At 43.5% G+C, this 20,299-nt stretch overlaps 1 protein-coding gene across 2 annotated transcripts in view; it reads left to right on the top strand.

The window, feature by feature from the left end:
* The first annotated feature begins 3,623 nt into the window (after window positions 1-3,623).
* Window positions 3,624-20,299, top strand: part of Tmem120b (transmembrane protein 120B) — a 42,852-nt gene continuing 26,176 nt past the window's right edge. For both annotated transcript variants that reach the window (XM_046446130.2, XM_046446128.2), the window contains exons 1-2: window positions 3,624-3,820; window positions 19,652-19,770. In XM_046446130.2, the coding sequence (XP_046302086.1) occupies window positions 3,752-3,820; window positions 19,652-19,770 (188 nt within the window). In that variant the 5' untranslated portion in view covers window positions 3,624-3,751. The remainder of the gene's footprint in view (window positions 3,821-19,651; window positions 19,771-20,299) is intronic.

Here is a 20,299-nt window from a genome sequence, read left to right as displayed (position 1 = left end):
TAATCCCAGCAGCTCAGGAGGCTGAGATAGGAGGATCGTGAGTTAAAAGCCAACTTCAGCAACGGTGAGGCACTAAGCAACTCAGTGAGACCCTGTTTATAAATAAAATACAAAAATTGGGCTGGGGATGTGGCTCAGTGGTTGAGTGCCCCTGAGCTCAATCCCCAGTACCAAAACAAACAAACAAAAACAGAAAAACAACAAAAACAAACAAAACCTATAGATGTTAAAATTAGACAAGGAATTTAAAATAGTTACTGTGTTTCACATATTTACAAGATCAAGTAGTGGTATAGAAGATATAAAAAAAGATCCAAGTATAACTTCTAGTTGGGATAGGATTAATGGTGGATTAGATGTTTTTAGAAGAAAAGATTAACAAACTAGAAGACCACTAGGAAGTGAACACTAGGAACTGTCCTTTTTTGGTTTGTGATCACATACATAACTGTGTATTTATCAAAACTCATGCAACTGTACATCAAAAAGAGTGAATTTTATTATATATAAACTTTACTTCACTAAATCTTACAAAAAGTAATTCTTCGAATATGATGTCTGAAATTTACTTGAAAATAATACAAAAGGCAAACAAATGGGTAGAGATGTAGATAATATAAGATTGGCTATCAGTTGATGTGTTGAAACTGAGTGTTGGGCGCTGTTCTTTCTGCTTCTGGGTATGTCTGAAGTTTTCTCTATAAAGACAAAACAAAACACAGCACTGAGGATGTAGCTCTGAGGTAGAGTATTTGCCTAGTATTCCTGAGGCTGTGGGTTCAATCCTTTTCATTACAAAAACAAAAACAAACAAAAGCCCATAAATGCTTTAGGTTGGGTTTTTAGACTGTCTAGAATCTAAACTCTATGAGGACAGAAGTTTTTGTCTTGTTTTGTTAGTTGCTCTATCCCCAAAGCCTGGAACAGTGACAGCCACAGTAAATATTTTTAGAATAGATAAATGAGGGATTGTTTCTCTTCAGTTTCTCTCTCTCTTTCTTTCTAGTACTGGGGATTGAAAACTAGGGGTGCTTTACCACTGAGCTTATAACCCCAGCCATTTTTTTTGTTTTGTTTTGTTTTGAGACAGTGTCTAGCCCAGGATGACCCCAAATTTGGGATCATCCTGTCTCAGCCTCCTGACTGGCTGGGATTACCTATATTCACTGTGCCTAGCTCAGGTTTTCATTCCAGCATTGGATCCTGGAAAGTACTTATGGAAAGACAGCAACCAAACTTCATGAACTTTATGCACTACCCACCCTAGGGTCTGACACTCACTTGCAATACAATAAACAGTTTCTGAATATGATTGTCCATATCCCACCAATGAGCTTGGGGATATTTGATTTATTAATTGATATATTACTTGTTTGGGAGTCACATATTAGAACCTTAATTCAAAATTATTTATTATTTTTTATTATTATTTTTTTGTACCAGGGAATGAATCCATGGGTGCTAAACCATTGAGCCACATCCCTAGCCCTTTTTATACTTTATATTGAGACAGGGTCTTCCTAAATTGCTTAGGGCCTTGATAAATTGCTGAGGGTGGCTTTGAAATTGTGATCCTCTTGCCTCAGCCTCCTGAGCTGCTAGGATTACAGGTGTGTGCCACTGGTTAGATCTTAGGAAGATTGCATCCCTTTTTAGGCTCAATAAGGTTTCAAGTGCATATGTGTGCATATGTGCTTTTTTTGGGCAGTACTAGGGATTGAACTCAGTGGCACTCTATCACTGAGCCACATCCCTGGCCCTATTTTGTATTTTATTTAGAGACAGAGTCTCATTGAGTTGCTTAGCACATTACTTTGGCTTTGAACTCATGATCCTCCTGTCTCAGCCTCCTGAGCTGCTGGGATTATAAATGTGCGCCATCACACGTGGCTCATATGTACATTTTTTCTCATTCTTGGAGGCATCTATAAACCCAAAACATTGTGAGTCTTTCTTTTTCCTCCCCCTCCCCCTCCCCTCCCCGTCCCCCTCTTCCTCCTCCTCCTTTTTCTTTTTTGATACTAGGATTAAACTCAGAGGGGCCTACGCACTGAGCCACATCCCCAGTCCTTTTTATTTTTTATTTTGAGATAGGGCCTTGCTAAGTTGCAGAGACTGGTCTTGAATTTGCAATCCTCCTGTCCCGGCCTCTCGAATTGCTGGGATTACAGGCTTGCACCACCACACCTGGTAGCATTGTGAGCCTATGGTGGGTGATCTTTAAAGTTCATTCCTTCCATTCATTCAACAAATATTAATTGAGTGTCTACAATGGCTGAAAATGGAGATTCAATGACAACCAAGACAAAAATGAGTTCCCTGAGATCTCATGGAGATTATTCACGCAAACAGGAGATATACAAACAGGAGATACAGATTTGGGAACCAAAACACTTCATATAATGGTTAACTTGCATGAAGGAAATAAAGCAGGCAATATATCAAGTGACTTGGGGGGAAGTGTGAACTTATGGTGGTTCATGGAGGGTCTTTGCTCAGAGGTGATAATTCTAACCTCAGAATGTGACCTTATTTAGAAATGGAGTCTTTGCAGATGTGATTAGCTGAGATGACATACTAGAATAGATAACAGGAGAGGACACACCAAAGGCCATCTTACACAGATCTGAAATTGTAGTGGTGAAGCTACAAGCCAAGGCACACCTAGGATGGAAAGCCACCACCATAAACAAGGAAAGATTCTTCCCAGAGACTCAGAGGAAGCAAGGCCCAGCTGACACCTTGATTTCAAACTTTGAGCCTGAAATACACGTGAGAGAAATACATTTCTATGGTGTAGGCCACCTAGTTTGTGGTATTTAAATCATCCAGTTTGTAGTTACCGCAGCCCTAAGAAACTAATACAGGTTTCAACTGAACTGAGACTCTGGTCATGAGAAAGAGGGAACCATATGAGGATTTAGAGGGAAGAGCATTCCATGCAAGGCCAGGAGGACAAAAAACAATGGCTGGAGAGCAAGATCTGTCATCAAGGTAGGAGACGGGACTGAAAAGCCAGGTTGGGACAGATCTTGTAATTTTGCAGAGGAGGGAATGTAACTGGATTAAATTAGTTAGGAGGATGTTGTGTCAATCAGCGAGTGACAGAAACAGCTGTTAAGAGTCACCCAGTGTCTTAGAGGGCAGGAATCTAGAATGTATAGGTTGCAATAAATAATAATATGAAATGACAGGCTTCCCTGCCCTGTCCCCAACCTTGCTACTTGGTCAGTGTCAACTAGCATTCCAGGGCACTGGCCATGGGCCAGGTTAGCAATGTTAAAGGGTACTGGTGGTAGTAGTGAACTTTCATCTCTCCCCAAATCTTTTTAACCCCCACCAGCCACGCTTCCCAAATCACAACCTAAGTAATATTAGCTCTGTAAACGCAAAACTCCTCAGCCAGCCCGTCCGAGAAGGGAGGGATCCTGGAGGCGCCGAGATACTCCCAAGGAGGCAGCGGCAGACGCAGCCAAGCCCAGGAAAACGACTTAGTACCGGGCGGGCACTCTGAGCGCACTACGGAGCTGAGAGGCGTGTGCGCACGCGCGGAGCCCAGCCTCTCAGGCGAGGGGGTGGGGCGGGCGCCGGGGCGGGGACCGTGACGTCAGGTGTGCGCGTGGCTCTGGCTGCGCAGGAACAGCTGGTGCTTCTGAAGACGGCCGGCTGGTGGGCAGGCGTGAGGTGTTGGTGGTGGCGGGGCAACGCTGCGGGAGCAGCCTCGGCCGCCACCGCCTTGCACCATTGCACCATGTCGGGGCAGCTGGAGTGTTGCGAGCGCGAGTGGCACGAGCTGGAGGGAGAATTTCAGGAACTGCAGGTAGGGCCGGACCACCTAGTCCCGCAACTCTGCTACTTGCAGTGCCGTGTCTTCCCCTTCCCTCCCGCGGAGCCGGGGGGGTGGGGCGACTAGGGACCCGGAGTGCCCCTGGTTAGCCCCTGGGCGCTGATAGTCTGCATGGACCAACCCCCTCCCATCTCCCAGCGTTTCAGTTCTTTACCCTCCTGGGGCGCCCTTTCGAAGACCCCATTCTCCTTCCATCTCACCTGCTCTTTGCTCTGAGCACCTTATTCGCTTTAGAAAGTTGGTCAGTGGCCTCCGAGAGCAAATTCCAGGTTGTGCCCATGTGGATCAAGTCTGAGGAGGCCGGTAGGTGCTAGGGTTCAAAGGGAACAGCTCAGCACCCACTGCCGCAGGGGTCTCTCCTAATGCCACCCACCATATCTGCTTTCAGCAGCTTGATCACTCCTCTCCCTCTGGCAGGGCAGCTCTCTCCTTCTGCAGCTCCGTTTTGGGAGATGTGTTTCACCTTGAACCCCTAGACTGTGCTTGAGGATTAGGGATCCCCATTTCCTGTCTTTGGGAACTCTAGTTTGATGCCTGCCTCTCTAGGCTGCTGCAGGTTGTGTTTGTGTTGTGGTTGGCACTTGTCAGTTCTGACAGCTGGGCTGCCTCACCCAGTCATAGAGGCTGCACCCAACCTCACCTTTCTGGCCCAGAGCTGTACTCAGGTGGGGTGAGGGTGGGTGTATGATGCATCCTTAAGAGAAGGACATTGCTGTCAGGAGTCCCATCGGGAGCTTTGTTCCTGATAGAGGCCTCAGCTACCTACTTTGATGACTAAAGATGCCCCAGGAATCTTGGTGATAGACCAATAAGGACCCAGGGACTATATTTGATGTTCATTCCCCAGCCTCAGGGTTTTTTTCCCCCAGGGGTTATGCTTTGTTTGCATGAAATCACATCACACCCCTATTCCACTCCCCTCCTCTCTTCAGTTGGAGCACTGACATTTTTTCTGTCCATGTAGCTATTGTCTGTAGTTGGGTTACACTGTCCAGAGCAGGTGAGAGGAGGTTGCCAAGGGTGTGATGGGCCTTTCTAAACATGAAACTGTAGGTCCCAATCAGTGGATAGGGGGTGCTGGGAAGCCTGGGCAGGAAATGAGGTGCTGTTTCAGCCATGTGTAGAAGAGAAGGTACCCAGGACTGTCATCCCTTCTTGGCTTCCAGCATATGTGGATTGGTACCTTCTCTTCAGGTCTAGAGCTTGGATTCCTTCTGGTTCTTAGGGGACACTTTTGGTTCCACCTTCATGGAGAAGACTAATTCTGCTTTTTTAGAGATGTATATTGCCCAGTCTGGCCTTGAACTCTTGGGCTCAAGTGACCCTCCCACCTCAGCCTCCTCAGTAGCTGGGACTACAGGTACATGCCACCATGCCCAGCTCAGCAACAACAACTTCTTATTTTTTTGGTACTTGGGATTGAACCCAGGGCACTCGGTGGAGCTACATCCCTGGCTTTTTAAATTTTTATTTTGAGACAGGGTTTTGCTAAGTTGCTGAGGCTGGCCTCTAATTTTCGATCTTCTTGCCTCAGCCTCCAAGGCACTGCTATTACAGGCGTGCACCACCACGCCTGGCTCTCTTAGTCATGTCTTAAGGCTTTGTCCCACTGAACTCTAAGCTCATGTCCAGCCATGGAGTCACAGAGTAAATCTTAAGGTCAGGAGCAGAAAAGAAGAAGAGATGTGCTGTGTGGAGCTTTTGTTGTTGTAACTCCTTTCCTTTGCCCTGCCTCAGACTAGGAGGGGGTGGAGGGGAGGAGGAGAAGCCTTACACTTCAGAGCTATGCAATTATTGCAATTAACAGCAATTAGAAAGCAAGTCTTGGCAGGCAGAGGTTGCAAAGGAGTCCTTTGATTTGTTGTTATGTTCCTTTTGATGTCTTGGATGCTCAGGTGTGTCAGGGACAGAGGCATTGGGAACTGAGTCTGGACTTTATCCCTTGGTGTTCAGCAAGGGTTGTAGTGGAAAGAATGACAGCTGCTCAGTTCTGTAGAGATGGTAGACTGGATCTTACTTTGGGGAAGAGATTACAGCCTGGTTACAGGCTTTGGTGGTCAGCTGTTGGGTCAGAGGCTGGTGACAGATGGCTTCCTGGGGGTCCAGATCATTGACTGGCCAGGCATGGTGGCTCATGCCTGTAATCCCAGTAACTCAGGAGGCTGAGGCAGGAGGATCGTGAGTTCAAGGCCAGCCTCAGCAAATTAGTGAAGCCCTAAGCAACTCAGCGAGACCCTGTCTCAAAATAAAATACAAAAAAGGGCTGGGAATGTGGCTAAGTGGTTAAGTGCCTCTGGGTTCAATCTCTAGTACCAAAAAAAAAAAAATCATCGGAGCAAAGCACCATCTACATCTTTAATTCACAGATGAGGAAGCTGAAGCTTGGACATGCTCATTGACTGAGCTGGCCTCACACAGCTATTTAGAGGTAAAATTAGTTCTTCATATGTTGGGAGGCTCCTCTCTGTCTTCTATACTTCTGAGATCTCTGAACTCCTGGTCTGAAAGTCCCTGGAACTGCATGTAATGAGTCGCGTGTGTGTTGTGAATGTATTGGACAGAGACTCTGACCTGAGACAGTGATTGAGGAACAAGGAGGTAACACAGGGAAGGGTGAGGTTGGAGGTTACAACTAAGAAGGTAAACAATTAGAAAGGACTTTTTTTGCACCAGAAAATCCTGGTCGGTCTAAATTTTCCTACATCTGCCTGAGAATCTGGGATTTGGGGGTTTCATGTTTGCTTCTGTCTGATTTTGGTGTCTTTGTGTTTTATCTGTTTCTCTTTTTTGAAATGAAGGAAAGAGGAAGCCCAACTCTCAGACTCTGGAGGATTTGAAAGGTCTTTGGAACTCCCCCTCCTTCACAGAAAGCCCCAACAAGGTCTGGGACTTCTAGCGGAATGTTTTCTAGAGAATCAGTTTTCTTCAGGCTTAATTTGCATCTGGCCTTAACTGGATTCTGGGGAAAGTTGTTGCCATGATGATATAGTTTTTGAGCAGTTGGGTTTTGGCCAATCTGGTGAATTGATTATCAGCCTGAGAACCTGGCCTTCTGACCTATGGTGTGACCACAGAAGGTCACTTACCAACTCGTGGCAGGTAATTTAATGAGCAGTTCCTTTCTTATATCCCTGGAAACCTGACCCTGTCCCTCCCAGCATAGGAAGAAGTAGTCTAAAGTAGCCTTTCCTAAATCCCGACCTCACAGGGTGACAGGGACCTTATGAAGACCTTGACTTTTTACTGTCAGGTGAAGTGGGCATCTCTCTGGCTGCTGTGTATAGGATACACAGGGAAGGGCTGGGGTTATATCAGTGGGAGAGTACTTGCCTAGCATGCATGAGGCCCTAGATTTCATTCCCAGCACTGCCAAAAAAAAAAAAAAAAATACAGGGAGGTGGGCTAAAGGCAGGAAGTTCAGTACTATCTCATTAAAACCTCATAAAACAGATTCTATTACCCCACAGTTGCACTTTTTACTGTCAGTTGAAGTGGGCATCTCTCTGGCTGCTGTGTATAGAATACACAGGGAGGGGCTGGGGATGAATAGGGGAGTATATACCCCCACTTACTACTCCTATTACAGATATCACTAATCGATCCTAGCACATGACTCAGAACCTTTCTCAGTAGAGAATCAATATATTTCATGTGAACTCAACTTGCCAGCCCGGGTAGTGTTTCTGTGGTGACAGGTCCTAGATAAGTATAGACAGCATCCGAAAATCTATTCGAAGATGATTTCTTAGAAAGCAAGCTATATAAAAGTAATCTCATGAAAATTTACTACCAGCAAAAAGCACATCAGAAGGCACCACATTTTGGTGGTAGCCATGGCTCTGTTGTAATTTACCAGATTGCTACCTTCTAACACTCTTTGGCCAGAGCCCTGTTTGTAGATGCCATGAGATTCCTATCTGGCAATTCTTTTTTTTTTTTTTTTAATATTTTTATTAGTTATTGATGGACTTTATTGATTTATTTGTTTTATATGTGGTGCTGAGAATCAAACCCAGTGCCTCACACATGCTAGGTAAGTGCTCTACCACTCTACCACTGATCTACAACCCTAGCCCATGTCTGGCAATTCTTACAAGAAATGTTGACTCCAGAGGTTTGAGTCCCACGTTCTGGATCTCATGACTCAGCCTAGTTGTGTTAAGAAAGTGCTGCCAGATGTTTCACAGCCTTACTGGGACCTGGACTCATTAACCTCATCTTCCCTCTGGGGTGGAGTGTGGGACCTCAAAGGACAGGGGAGGTGGCAGAGCTCCCAACATCCTATGTTGGAAACTTGCTTGTTTGTGTTTCCTACATATGGAGAATGCTAATTAGACATGCAGGAAAGACGCAAGGGACATTGCAACTCACAGAGCTGATGTTAGCACAATTCCTTTTATTTTTTTTCCTAATCCAAATGGAATCCTGTCTACATTTTTATAAATAATATATATACATACAGTTGAAAACTTTGTAGCAGATCTGTACAATAATGTTTATGACTGAACATGCAGAGTAGAGGTATCAATAGAATAAACTGTATGTGTATATATATATATATATATATATATATATATATATATATAATTTTTTATAGTTGTAGATGAACAGCATGCCTTTATTATTTTATTTATTTATTTTTAATGTGGTGCTGAGAATTGAAAGTGCCTCATATGTGCGAGGCAAGCACTCTGCCACTGAGTTACAGCCCCAGCCCTGGACCTAGATATATTAATGTTGAACAAAAAGTTGCAGTTGTAGATAGGTATGTACAATATGCCTTTTATAATAAAGGTAAAAACATTCAAAACAACATTATGAATCAGGAAAGGTTGTGTTGCCTGTAATCCCAGTGATTTGGGAGGTGGAGGCAGGAGGATCCCAAGTTAGAGGCCAACCTCAGCAATGTAGCAAGATCCTGTCTCAAAAAAAGACTGGCAGTGTAACTTAGTGGTAAAGTGTTCCTGGGTTCAATTCCGAATACCCAGCAAAAACAAAAACAAAAAGCCAAAACAAAACAAAAAGTAACTATGTTTTATTTAATGATACATATGTATGTAGTACAAGTGTAAAGACTTCAGGGGAATGATAAAGACCAAATTTAGTGTAGCAAAGCCCTGGCAGGAAGCAAACAATTTTGTCAAAAGCATCTTACTGAAAAGAAAAAAATGATTTTCAGAGGTGTGGGCAGTTTAAGGGGGAGGCTCCTGTAGTTGGCCACAGCAGGGAGTCATTACTTGTCCTGTCCCTAAGAGGAGAGCACTGGGAAGGTGGAGTCATCTGAGCTGGCCATTGCTTGTCGCTGGGGAAGAGGAGCTGCAGTCAAAAGCTGTAGTGGTTGAAGGATATACTAGAACAGGAAGGAAGTAGGAGGAACAAATGTTCCAGCTTCTCTCTCCTCTCACCTTCCAGTCCTCTGCTTGAGACTCCCATCGGCTAAAGCCAGCTCAGGGGCAGAGCCAGAGCAATCCTTAGGGAGAAGGGAGCAATGCTTAGGGAGAAGGGAGCAATGCCTAGGTGTCAGAGAAAGAACCAGTATAGGGTGCAGAAGTGAGGTTGTGGCAGAGCATTTACTTAGCATGCACCATCCCCAGCACTGCCAAAAAAAAAAAAAAAAAAAAAAACCAGAAAAAAACCCCCATTTTTGTGGGTGGAGATAGGAATACTGTCTAGGAATAATATAGGTCCTTTCAACTCCCTTTGCACTACTCTTAAGGGTGAGAAGGTAGGTGTTAATTATGGGATTGTCTGTCTTTTTTGTATGCCTGAAATATTTCATAATAAAATAAGCAGTAGATTAAAAAATTATAAAGAAAAATAGCTCTGTAGGTTCAATGTCAGTCATTTGTGAATTAGGACCACAATAGGACATCATTTATGACAGAATCAAGTCGTGCATTAAGATTCTGTTTTTGTTCTTAGAAAACTAAACATGTTAGCATTTGCCTCATTGCTGGAAATGTTTTCTTTATAGTTAACCCCTTCACACACAACCCCAGCTCCATCTTTAGGTGTTCTATCAAGTGTTTATTTGTTTGGATTGGTCTTGAACTAGATAGATGGGGGACTGGGGCCTGTTTTGGGCTGCAGAATGGAGTCCTTTCCTCCATAGTTGTCTGTCTGCATTGTTGCACGGGGCACTCCGGGTTATTTTTAGAGGTAGCAACTTGATGTGGGAGTCAATCACATTTAATAAGCTGGTTTAAGAAGCAAATGCCTCTGTCTGCAGAGAGCTGACTCCCAGTTTGGGGTGAGTGTCTCCTAAGATCCAATCCAAATGCTTCCAAGGTTAGAAATAAAAATAACAGTTCAGCAGTTTTGAATTTTCTTTTAATTTTTTTCTTTTAAAATTGGTACATGGGGCATTTTACCACTGAGCTACATCTCTGTTCCTTTTTAATTTTTTTTTATTTTGAGACAGGGTCTTGCTAGGTTTCTAAGGCTTGCCTCAAACTTGTGATCTTTCTGTCTCAGCCTCCCACGTCACTTGGATTATAGGCGTGTGCCAGTGCACCAAGTTAGAAATTTACTGTACAAACCAGCAATTCCATTTTTAGGTATCTACCCAAAGAAATGAAAATACATGTCTGCACAAAACTGGTACATGAATGGGCATAGCAGCATTATTCACAATAAGCCAAGAGTAGAAATAAGCCAAATGTCCAACAACCAGTATATCTGCTGATTAGCAATAAAACAATACTGATATAATCTATCATAGAAAAACCTCAAAAATTATGCTAAGTCAGAGAATCCAGATGCAGAAACCACATATTATAATGATTCCAATTATATGATATATCCAGAAAAGTTACATTTATAGAGACAGAAGGGATTAGTGGTTGCCAGGGGCTCGGAAGAGGAGGAAATGGGGAATGACTGCTGATAGACATTCTAAATCTTATTGGGTGATGGCATGAATGTTCTAACACTAGATGTTGTGGTAGTTGTAAAAGTTGGTAACTGTATAAAAGTCCCTAAATTATACTCTTCGAATGGGTGAATTTTATGGTGTATAAGTTATCCACCCCTAGGTGGGAGTTCATAACCCACTTGAATCAAAGTGTGGAATATGATATGTCAAGAAATTTGTAATGTTTTGAACAACCCACAATAAAAAAATAAAAAAATAAATAAAAAAATGGAAGGGCCAATAAATATATGAGTAAATGCTCAACAACATTTAAAATTAAAGAAATAAAAATGAAAAAAAAAAAAGTTATCCACCCCTGAAGTTGTTTAAAATAATGCTTTAGAGTCTTAGTTGGTAGAAAAACCTGGTGTTGGGTGTTCAGAGATATGTATTTTGGGGTGTCTATTTAGTTGCTAGTTTGATGAAGGGATCATTCAAGCAGGCTTCAGGTCCTTGGTTTTGGTGTCTTTAAGTAGGAGTGCCTTGGGCAAGAGGTGGTAATAATGACTCCAGGGTTCTCAGCTTCTCTTCTTAACTAGCATGGTTAAGTTTGCCCAGAAGGAAACCTCCCTTCTTTGCCCGCTTTATCTGGATTCTGACACTTGCCTCTGCAGTGAAGACTCTAAACCCAAATTGGCAAAGCACCATGGGACAGAATGGAATATGCTTCTGCAATTGGGAAGTCGAGATGCACTGTCTAAAGATGGAAGCAGATTCAGGGACTCCAGGAAAATCACTAGGCTCAAGCTTCACCTCCCTCTCAGCCTCATTTTCCCAAGTTGGATTCATTCTCAGGCAAGGTCCCCAAATGTTGTCAAGACAGCCCCATTATGAGCTCTCGCCTCTAGCTTGCCACCTTCAAAACTACCAGGAACAGAGCTGCTGCTTCTCAGCAGTTCTCATACAGGCCCTGTACTGACTTTTCTTGGTCCGAATGTCATCCTTGAGTCAGCCAGCTGGGTCAGGAGGCTGATGTTTTGGTTGGCCAGGCCTGGTTCGTGTGCCTTCCTCTGGAGCCTGGGGCAGGGCCAGCCCCACCCTAGCTAGATCTTGTGGACAGAGTATGGGGAGCGATAAGTTTCTAAAGACACTGGGAATGTAAACCAGAGAGGAATAACTGCCTGTTAGCAAAAAACAACAGAAGGCCTCCATCTGGCCTGCCGGCTCCATCCGAGGAGGGCAGGGTGGTTTGGATGAGAGGCAGGCTTGGTTTGCTTTAGTTGGCTCATCTGCTTCTGAGAAAAGAAGCTCACAGAACAGGTCCCACTGAGGGTGTGACGGAGACACTCTTGTGTGCAGAGGGAATATGGGAATAGTTTCATCTGTACTTGCTAGGAATGCCCATGGACAATGTATCAAGAAACAATTAAAAAAGGGTGTTATCAGCTGGGGACCATGGCACATGCCCATATATTCCTAGCGCTCAGGAGGCTGAGGCAGAAGGATTGCAGGTTCAAGGTGAGTCTGGGCAACTCAGGAAGACCTTGTCTCAAAATAAGGAAGGGCTGGGGATGTAGTTTGGAGGTAGAGCACTCGCTCAGCATGTACAAAGCCCTAGGTTCAATCCCGGGCACTGAAAAAAAGAAAAAAAGGAAAAATCTAAAATAAACTGATGTAGCCATTGTGGAAAACGGGATTGTGATTGCTCAAAAAATTAAGTGTAGCATTACCATATGATCCAGGAGTCCCACTGCTGAGTATATACCTAAAAGAATTGAAGGCAGGATCTTGAAAAAAATTGTACATCCACACTCAGCGGCATTATTCACAACAGCCAAAAAAGTGGAAGCAGCCCAGGTGTCCATCAGTGTGATGCACCCTTACAAGGGGACATGGTTCAGCCTTAAGAAGAAAGGAAATTCTGATACATGCTGCAGCATGATGCACCTTGAACACATTATGCCAAGTGTAAATGAACCAGTCACAAAGGAAAAATGCTGCATGCGTCCACTCACATTGTGCCTGGAGGAGGCAGATTTGTAGAGACAGAACATAGAATGTCAGTTGATGGGGGCTGGAGAAGGGGCAGTGGAATTATTGTTTGGTGGGCTCATTGTTTCATTTTCACAGGAAGACAAGTTCTGGATGGTTGCACAACAGTGTGAATGTACTCAGTGCTACTGTATTGTATACTTAACAGTGGTCAAGATGATTAGTTCTGGGCTGGGGATGTGGCTCAAGCGGTAGCGCGCTCACCTGGCATGCGTGTGGCCCGGGTTCGATCCTCAGCACCACATACAAACAAAGATGTTGTGTCCGCCAAATACTAAAAAATAAATATTAAAATTTTCTCTCTCTCTCTCTCTCCCTCTCTCTCCCTCTCTCTCACTCTTTCTTTAAAAAAAAAAAGATGATCAGTTCTATGTTATGTGTGTTTTACACAATTAAAAAAATGAGAGGGCTGGACGTGGTGTATGCCTGTAATCCTAGCAACTCAGGAGGCTCAAGCAGGAAGATGGCAAATTGAGGCCAGCCTCAGCAATTCAGAAAGGTTTTAAACAACTTATTGAGACCTTGTCTCAAAAAAAAAAAAAAGAGTTGGGTATGTGGCTCATTGGTTGAGTGCCTCTGGGTTCAGTCTCTAGTATCAAAATAAATAAATAAATAAATAAAATAAAGACAACTCTCTGGAAAAAAGTAAGGTTACAAAACATTAATCAATAACTTTTTCTATTGCTTGCAAAACTAGCACAAGGGTGGAAACTACAAAGACTCGGTATAGGTAAGGAGTACTTTAGGGACAGAGTATTTCACATAAAGTTCTTTGTTTCTGACTCTCCCACCCAGTTTGCTATTTTTATGGCTAATAGATTCTGAGCCTTGGAGCCAAGACTTGGAGTGACCAAGTATGTGGCCCACGTGTGTGGTCTCCAGGATGGCATCTCCCTAGGAAGTAACTCTGGCCTTTGGCAGAGTGAGACAATTGCAGGGGAGTAGGAATGACCCCATATGCCAGAGGACAAAACTATGGGAAGGCCTGTGGACTTTCTGTCCCTATCCAGTCTAATGCTTTGGGGATGAGCTGAAAATATCAGTAGTGGAACATTAGAAAAATGGGAAAAATTAAATGTCGATAGTGTCGAGTGTTTGTGAGGTGTGTACAACTGTCACATGCTGTGATGGGAGTAGACATTGCTATAGCCAGCTACAGGGCTGTTAGATCTGTTAAAGCTAAAACAAGCCTGTTCTCTCTGGCCCAAGAACTCTATTTCTTTTCCCCAGAGATTATCTTCCCCAGAGAGATACTTGCTCGTACGCCTAGAGAAGCTATGCAAGGATATTATTCAATGCTGTGCTGATGGTTATAATCAAGAGCCCAGGAACAACAACAACATCCAACAGCAGGGGAATGACTAAATCAGCTATAGTGTACCCATATCTCGAAATACTTCATAACACTAATAAGAGTGAAGTATGTGCTTTAGGGTGTAAGCTATTCTGTTGTAAAGGAGATTCCCAAAATGAAACCACTTTAAGGAGGTAGTGTATTTGTTTCTTTCTTATTGACAACATAGAGGAAGGTGAGGTACAGGTGAGTGAGGTTTCAGTTGTCTGTTGCTGTGTAAAACAATAACTGTATCAAACTCTTTGATTTTTGTGGGTCAGGGATTTAGGGCACAGTAGGGGTGCTTAGCATGCTCTGTATAAATACCTGGGGTCTTAGCTGGGAAGACTTGAAAGTCTGGGAAAAACTCACCTGGTTGGGACTGGAATCCTCTGGAGGTTTCTTTACGCTCACATCTGGCACCTGGACCTCCATGACAGGAAGATTTGTCTTAGTATCATTGATTGGAGTGTCCACATGTGACTTCTCTATATTGTTATGGTTCCCACATGGCATGATGGCCTCAGGGTAGCTGGACTCTGCTCCAAGAGTGAATGTTCCTGTGAATAAAGTAGAAGCGATGTGACTGCTTGTGACTCTGAGAAGTCAAATGGTGTTTCTTTTCCCACATTCTACTGGTCAGATTGGTCACAGTCTATCTAGATTTGAGGGGTGGGAACAAAGACTTCTGTATGTGAGGAATGCTAAAGAATGGGTGGCCATGCTTTAAAACCATCATAGGTGGGAAGCTTTGTCACATGATGCCACTCTAGAACCCAGGATGGTTTGGTTGGAGAGGGCACAGTGTCTTCTGCCATTTTCATCATGTAGCTTTCATCTCTGGTTTCAAGATAAATTGACCCGTTGTTGCTGCATCACAGCCAGAGAACCAGAGTAGAAGGCAAGAAGTTCCATATAGAAAGTAGTCATTGGTGGAGTTTATACTTTGCATGTACAAGTCCTTGGGTTCAGTCCTCAGCACCATGAAAACAAAACAAAAGGAAAACCTTGAACATATTGCTCCTGCTTACATCTAACTCTTAGTTGTGCTGCTATACCTAGCTGCAAAGGAGGCTGGGAAATGTAGTCCCTAGCTGGATAGCCATGTGCCCAGCTACAGCTTGATGGAATACTGTTACTAAAAGGAAACAAAAGAGACCAAGTATTGGGGACAGTAATTTTTTTGCAACAGTATGTATTTTTTAATGTCTGAGTGTGTGTGTGTGTGTGTATGTGTGTATTTTTTTTCATGCATATAGAAACAGATCTATATAGAATATAGAATACAGGGAGTAGGGAGGTAAATCAAAGGGTACATTGTTTCAGTTGTACAAGATGAATAAGACCTGAGGCATAGTATAGTGCCTACAGTTAACTATACTGTATTATATACATACACATGTTCCAAGAGGATAGATCTTTTGTTATGTGCTCATATTACATAGAAGTGGTAATAAAGGGGCTGGGGTTGTGGCTTAGTGGTGGAGCGCTCACCTCGCACGTGCCAGGCCCTGGGTTCGATCCTCAGCACTACATATAAATTGATAAACTAAAGGTATTATGTCCAACTACAACTAAAAAAAAATAAATATTAAAAAAAACCCAGAAATACATGGACCATAGCTTGGCAGAGTACATAGAAGAAGGGCTAGCCAAGTGCGGCAGTGGACACCTGTTTTCTAGCTACTCAGAAGGCTACTCAGTAGGAGGATGGAGAGTTTGAGGCCAGCCTTGGCTACATAGTGAGATCTTGCAGAAAGAAAGAGAGAGAGAGAGAGAGAGAGAGAGAGAGAGAGAGAGAGAGAGAGAGAAAGAGATATGTTGGGGAGAGGGGGAGAGGAAGGAGGGAGAAAGAAGATCTAGAAGAATTTGATAACAATGGTTATTCTGGGAAAGAAGGATATTCAAAGAAGAACTTGCAGTTTTCTTGCCTCAGCTTCTTGAGTTGTTGGGATTATGTGTTCATTTTTTTCCACATGAAGCAATTTTTTTTTGTATTTTTTAATGAGCTCATGGAAGTGATGACAAGTCCTGGTTTTGTTCACAGCCTTGAAGGGAGTGTCTCTGTCCTGTCCCTCTAAAGCAAACACAGCTGGGCAGATGAGCATTTGGAGTTGATTACCAAGTCTTCCTGCTTTCTTGAAGCCAGAGAGGTTCTATGACATAGCGTTTTAATTTTTAACAAGGATAATGTCTTCATGTTTTACTTGTGAAATTAAATATTAATTCACATTGAGGAGGGCCTGGTGAGCATTTGGCTGCTGATTGTGTGGCCTTCACCTTATCTCTCCATGGTGGAACCCAACACCAGAGTGCTGGGAGGCAATGTGGCCCTTTATCTCCCTGGAGCTGCTCATCTGAAGGTCCCACCTTGTGGAAGATTTCTCTCTGTTCCAGTGATCCCTCTCCTGTTCTGGTGGGTTTCCTTTGTTACTAGCAGATGTTCCTTGCACTTGAGGGCTGTGTTTCACTGAAGAATTCAGAAGTGATTCACACATAATCTTTCTCCACACAGATAACTTATTTTATTTATGTATTTTTGGTGCAGGAAACTTGAACCCAGAGCTGGCACTTGTGAGGCAAGTGCTCTGCCACTGAGCCTCAGCCCTGAGATAACTTGCTAATTACAAATAGAGTTGGTCACTGTGAGGCTGGGGTATGTCTCAGTGGTACAGTGCTTGCCTAGCATGCATAAGTCCTGGGCAGCCCCGAAAAAAAATAAATAAAGAAAGAAAGTTGGTCAGTGTACAGTGAATACTCTGGTAGATGGACACCTTCACCGTGTAATCACAGTCAACATCACAGGCACCATGTCCCTTCTGACAGGAGGCTCTGGAGACACAGCATCATGGGAGTGGCATTCCAGCCCCAGTGTATAAGCATAATCTAATCAAGAGGAAACATCAGGCAAACCTGGGCTGAGGGTTGTTCTCCAAAGCTCCTGGACTGAACTCTCTAGACACATCAATTCCTGAGGCCTGGGGCTGTGGCTCAGAGGTAGAGCGCTCGCCTAGCATGTGTGAGGCACTAAGTTCCATCATTAGCACCATGTAAAATAAACTAAAGGTATTGTGTCCACCTATAACTAAAAAAATAAATATTTAAAACAAACAACCCCATCAATTCCTGAAAGACAAGATTGAGGCACCATCGCAGGTTAAAAGAAGCTGGAGACACTAGCAGTAATAATGAAAGGCACCAGACTGAGTTGGATCCAGGCTCTGGAGGGAAGTGCCATGAAAGAAAGCGATACCAGAATGTGAATTGGCATGGTCTTTGAGGTCACAGCATTGCACTGTATCAAGGTTGAATTTTCTGTATTTGATCATTGTATTCTGGACATATAAGATAATATCGTTGTTTCTAGAGACACATTGAAGTATTTAGAAGTAGAAATTGTGTTGTTTATAACTAAATCCCAAATATCTGAGATAACATGGGAGTGGGCAAAATTTTTGGTAAAAGACCAAAAGAAGAGTTTAGGCTTTGGGGGACATATGGTCTTTGTCATAGCCACTCACTCTGCTGTTTTAGTGCCAAAGCATCCATGACCATATGTAAATGAATGGGCGTGGCTGTGTGCCAGTAAAACTGGACATATGGATACTGCAATTCCAACTGCATATAATTTTCATGTGTCACAAGATATTCTTTTGATTTTTCTTTTTCAACCCTACACAACCCATTTCCTTACTGCCCATACAAAATTAGAGAGCCAAATTTGGCCCATGGGCTGTAGTTTACGGATGCCTGATATAGAAAGAGGACACACAGAGGTGATAAGCAAATGCAATGTAATGAAAATGAAAATAGTGGGTAAATGTGGGTCAAGAATATAGAGAAGTGTTTTTTATTCTTACGATTCTGCAAGTTTAAAATTATTTAAAATTTAAAACAAAAACAAGATTTCCTTCTTTGGGAGGCCCAGAGAGAGAGAGAGAGAGAGAGGCTACTGATTCTTCTGTCTTCCAGGTGGGTGGCCAGGGTGAATCACTCATCACTGGATTTCACTCCTAATTATCTGTCCACTTGACCGACTTCACTGCTTCCTCATTTTCTGGTTGAACCTTGTATCTAGAGACCCTGCCTGGTAGGTGTGGGAGTTTAGGCTCTGTCCCCATTAGCCAACCATCCCCACCTCTGCCTTTGTTAAAAATGTTTCCTCAACAGCCAAAAAAACAGCCATTTAAATTGTGTCCATTGGCTTATTGATTTTAATTTCATGTTCCACATTTCCTATTAGTTTCTTTCCTCAAAGCAGCAATTCAAGAAATTACTGTGTTACATTCTCTCAGCATTGGGATGAAGTCTCTGTGGCTCTGAATGGTTATCTCCAGATAGCAAGTTTATTGAATTAATGTGTCTGGGGGAGGGAGGGTGGCTTTAAGGGAGGAGGTATGTTCTTTTTCTAGTTGACTCAGCACTCTCTCCCCATTGCCAGGATCAGAAACTGAAGTCAAAGTGAGTAGTAAGTGAAGGGGAATTTATCAATTCATAGAACCCAGGGTATTGGATAACATGTCTTTGAGACTTGCCTAGACCCAAGAGCCAAAATTAATTTTCTGTCTCTATAACAAAATATCTAGTTTGGGTGCTTTATAAGGGAAACAAGTTTATTTTGGCTTATGATTTTGGAGGCTGAAAAGTCCAAGCTTAAGTGGTTACATCTTGCAAGGGCCTCTTGCTGTCTCATAACATGGAAAATGGCATCAAATGGTGGAGGCATGTGTGACGGTGGCCAGTGGGTACCTGTGGAAGAGCACATGTTTAAGTGAGAGTCAGGGGAAGGTCCAACCTTGCTTATAACAATCTGCCCTCATGAGTACTAACCCAACCCATTGAGACATTACTTACTCCTGCACAATAAGCTATCCCTTTCAAGGGTAGTATTCCCATGACCTAATTACCTCCTACTTGGTCCACCCTCTTAAAAGTCCTACCACCTCTCAGCACCATTACATTGGTGACCAAGCTTCCAGCACATAAACCTCTGGGAGACAAATCATATCCAAACCATAGCAGATGCTATGAGAATTCCATCTCTTACCATCTCTCAGTTCTGTTTTCTGTGTGACTTCATTTTTAGAAAGGCTCTCCCCTCTCAGAGTCCATGTGTAACTTCTACCAGATTAGCAAACCTAGGGGGAAAAGAACATCTCTAAGCCAGTCCTGCTAGCCAAAGTCCCAGGGTCGGCTCTCACTGGGTCAGCAGGAGCCATGTGTTCAACTCTGAACCCAGCAGTTGTTAGGGAACTGGAGGATACTGGTTGGCCAGGCCAGGGTCGCATGACCACCCTTAGAGTGGGACCTCAAGTTTTACCAAAGCATCTGGACAATGAATTGATTAGACGTAGCCCCTCAGTGGCATATTTAATTGATGTTAGCATCAGAACGAATAGAACCTGGGCAGGAAAAAGCAGCAGTTACTTATGACACAGGCACTGTGTCATGCTGCTTTTTGACAGCCTGTGACCTCTGTAGCCATGTCTCCTGACCACAAGCAAACTATAAAAAACGGCCTGTTAATGTTCCCCCACAAAACTACCCTGGCCACTCCATCCTTCAGGAGACCCACAGGATCTACAGGCAGAAGCTGGAGGAGCTGACAGCACTGCAGGCCTTGTGTAGCAGTTCCATCCACAAGCAGAAGAGGCGGCTCAAGGACTTGAAGCACACGCTCCAGAGGTAGGTGGGGCTGCAACTTAGTGGTTTCCTCATTGTTTAATGACAGAATACCATCTCAAAACTGGCTTAAACAGAGAATGGAAGTTCTAATGGGAAAAAAGCAGGAGTACCTTCAGACATTGCTGGATCCAGGGATCAAAGGGTATTTGTAGGAATCTGTGTTTTTCTCTAAATTCTGTCATCCTCCAGATTTGCTTTGCACTCAGGCTGACTGTCCCCTCCTGGTCACTGAGATGGCCACTTACAGTAACAAGTTTAGATCCTCTAGCCTTCTTTCCTACTGCATTGTTTCCACCCTCCAACAGAATGAAAACTTGTCTCCCCCAGAGCTTTAGCAGAAATCCTGGGATTGATCCTCATGGGCTAGGCTTGGTCATGTGCCCATCTTTGAACCAGTCCCTGAGACTGCTTGAGTAAGACTGTGTCATATGCTCAGTCTATGGACCTTGGTGAGTGGGAAAGCCCTGCTTGATCTAAATGGAGGGGGGAAAAGAATGAGAGGAGGTTTCTCAGATGAAAGCTGGGATGC

Source organism: Marmota monax, unplaced genomic scaffold (genome assembly GCF_021218885.2).
Source record: "Marmota monax isolate L192 unplaced genomic scaffold, Marmota_monax_Labrador192_F-V1.1 WCK01_AAM20220418_F8-fsc00092, whole genome shotgun sequence".
In the NCBI taxonomy this organism is placed as follows: Eukaryota; Metazoa; Chordata; class Mammalia; order Rodentia; family Sciuridae; genus Marmota; species Marmota monax.
The sequence above is the reverse complement of the archived record's forward strand: the minus strand, read 5'-3'. Positions and strand labels throughout refer to the sequence as shown.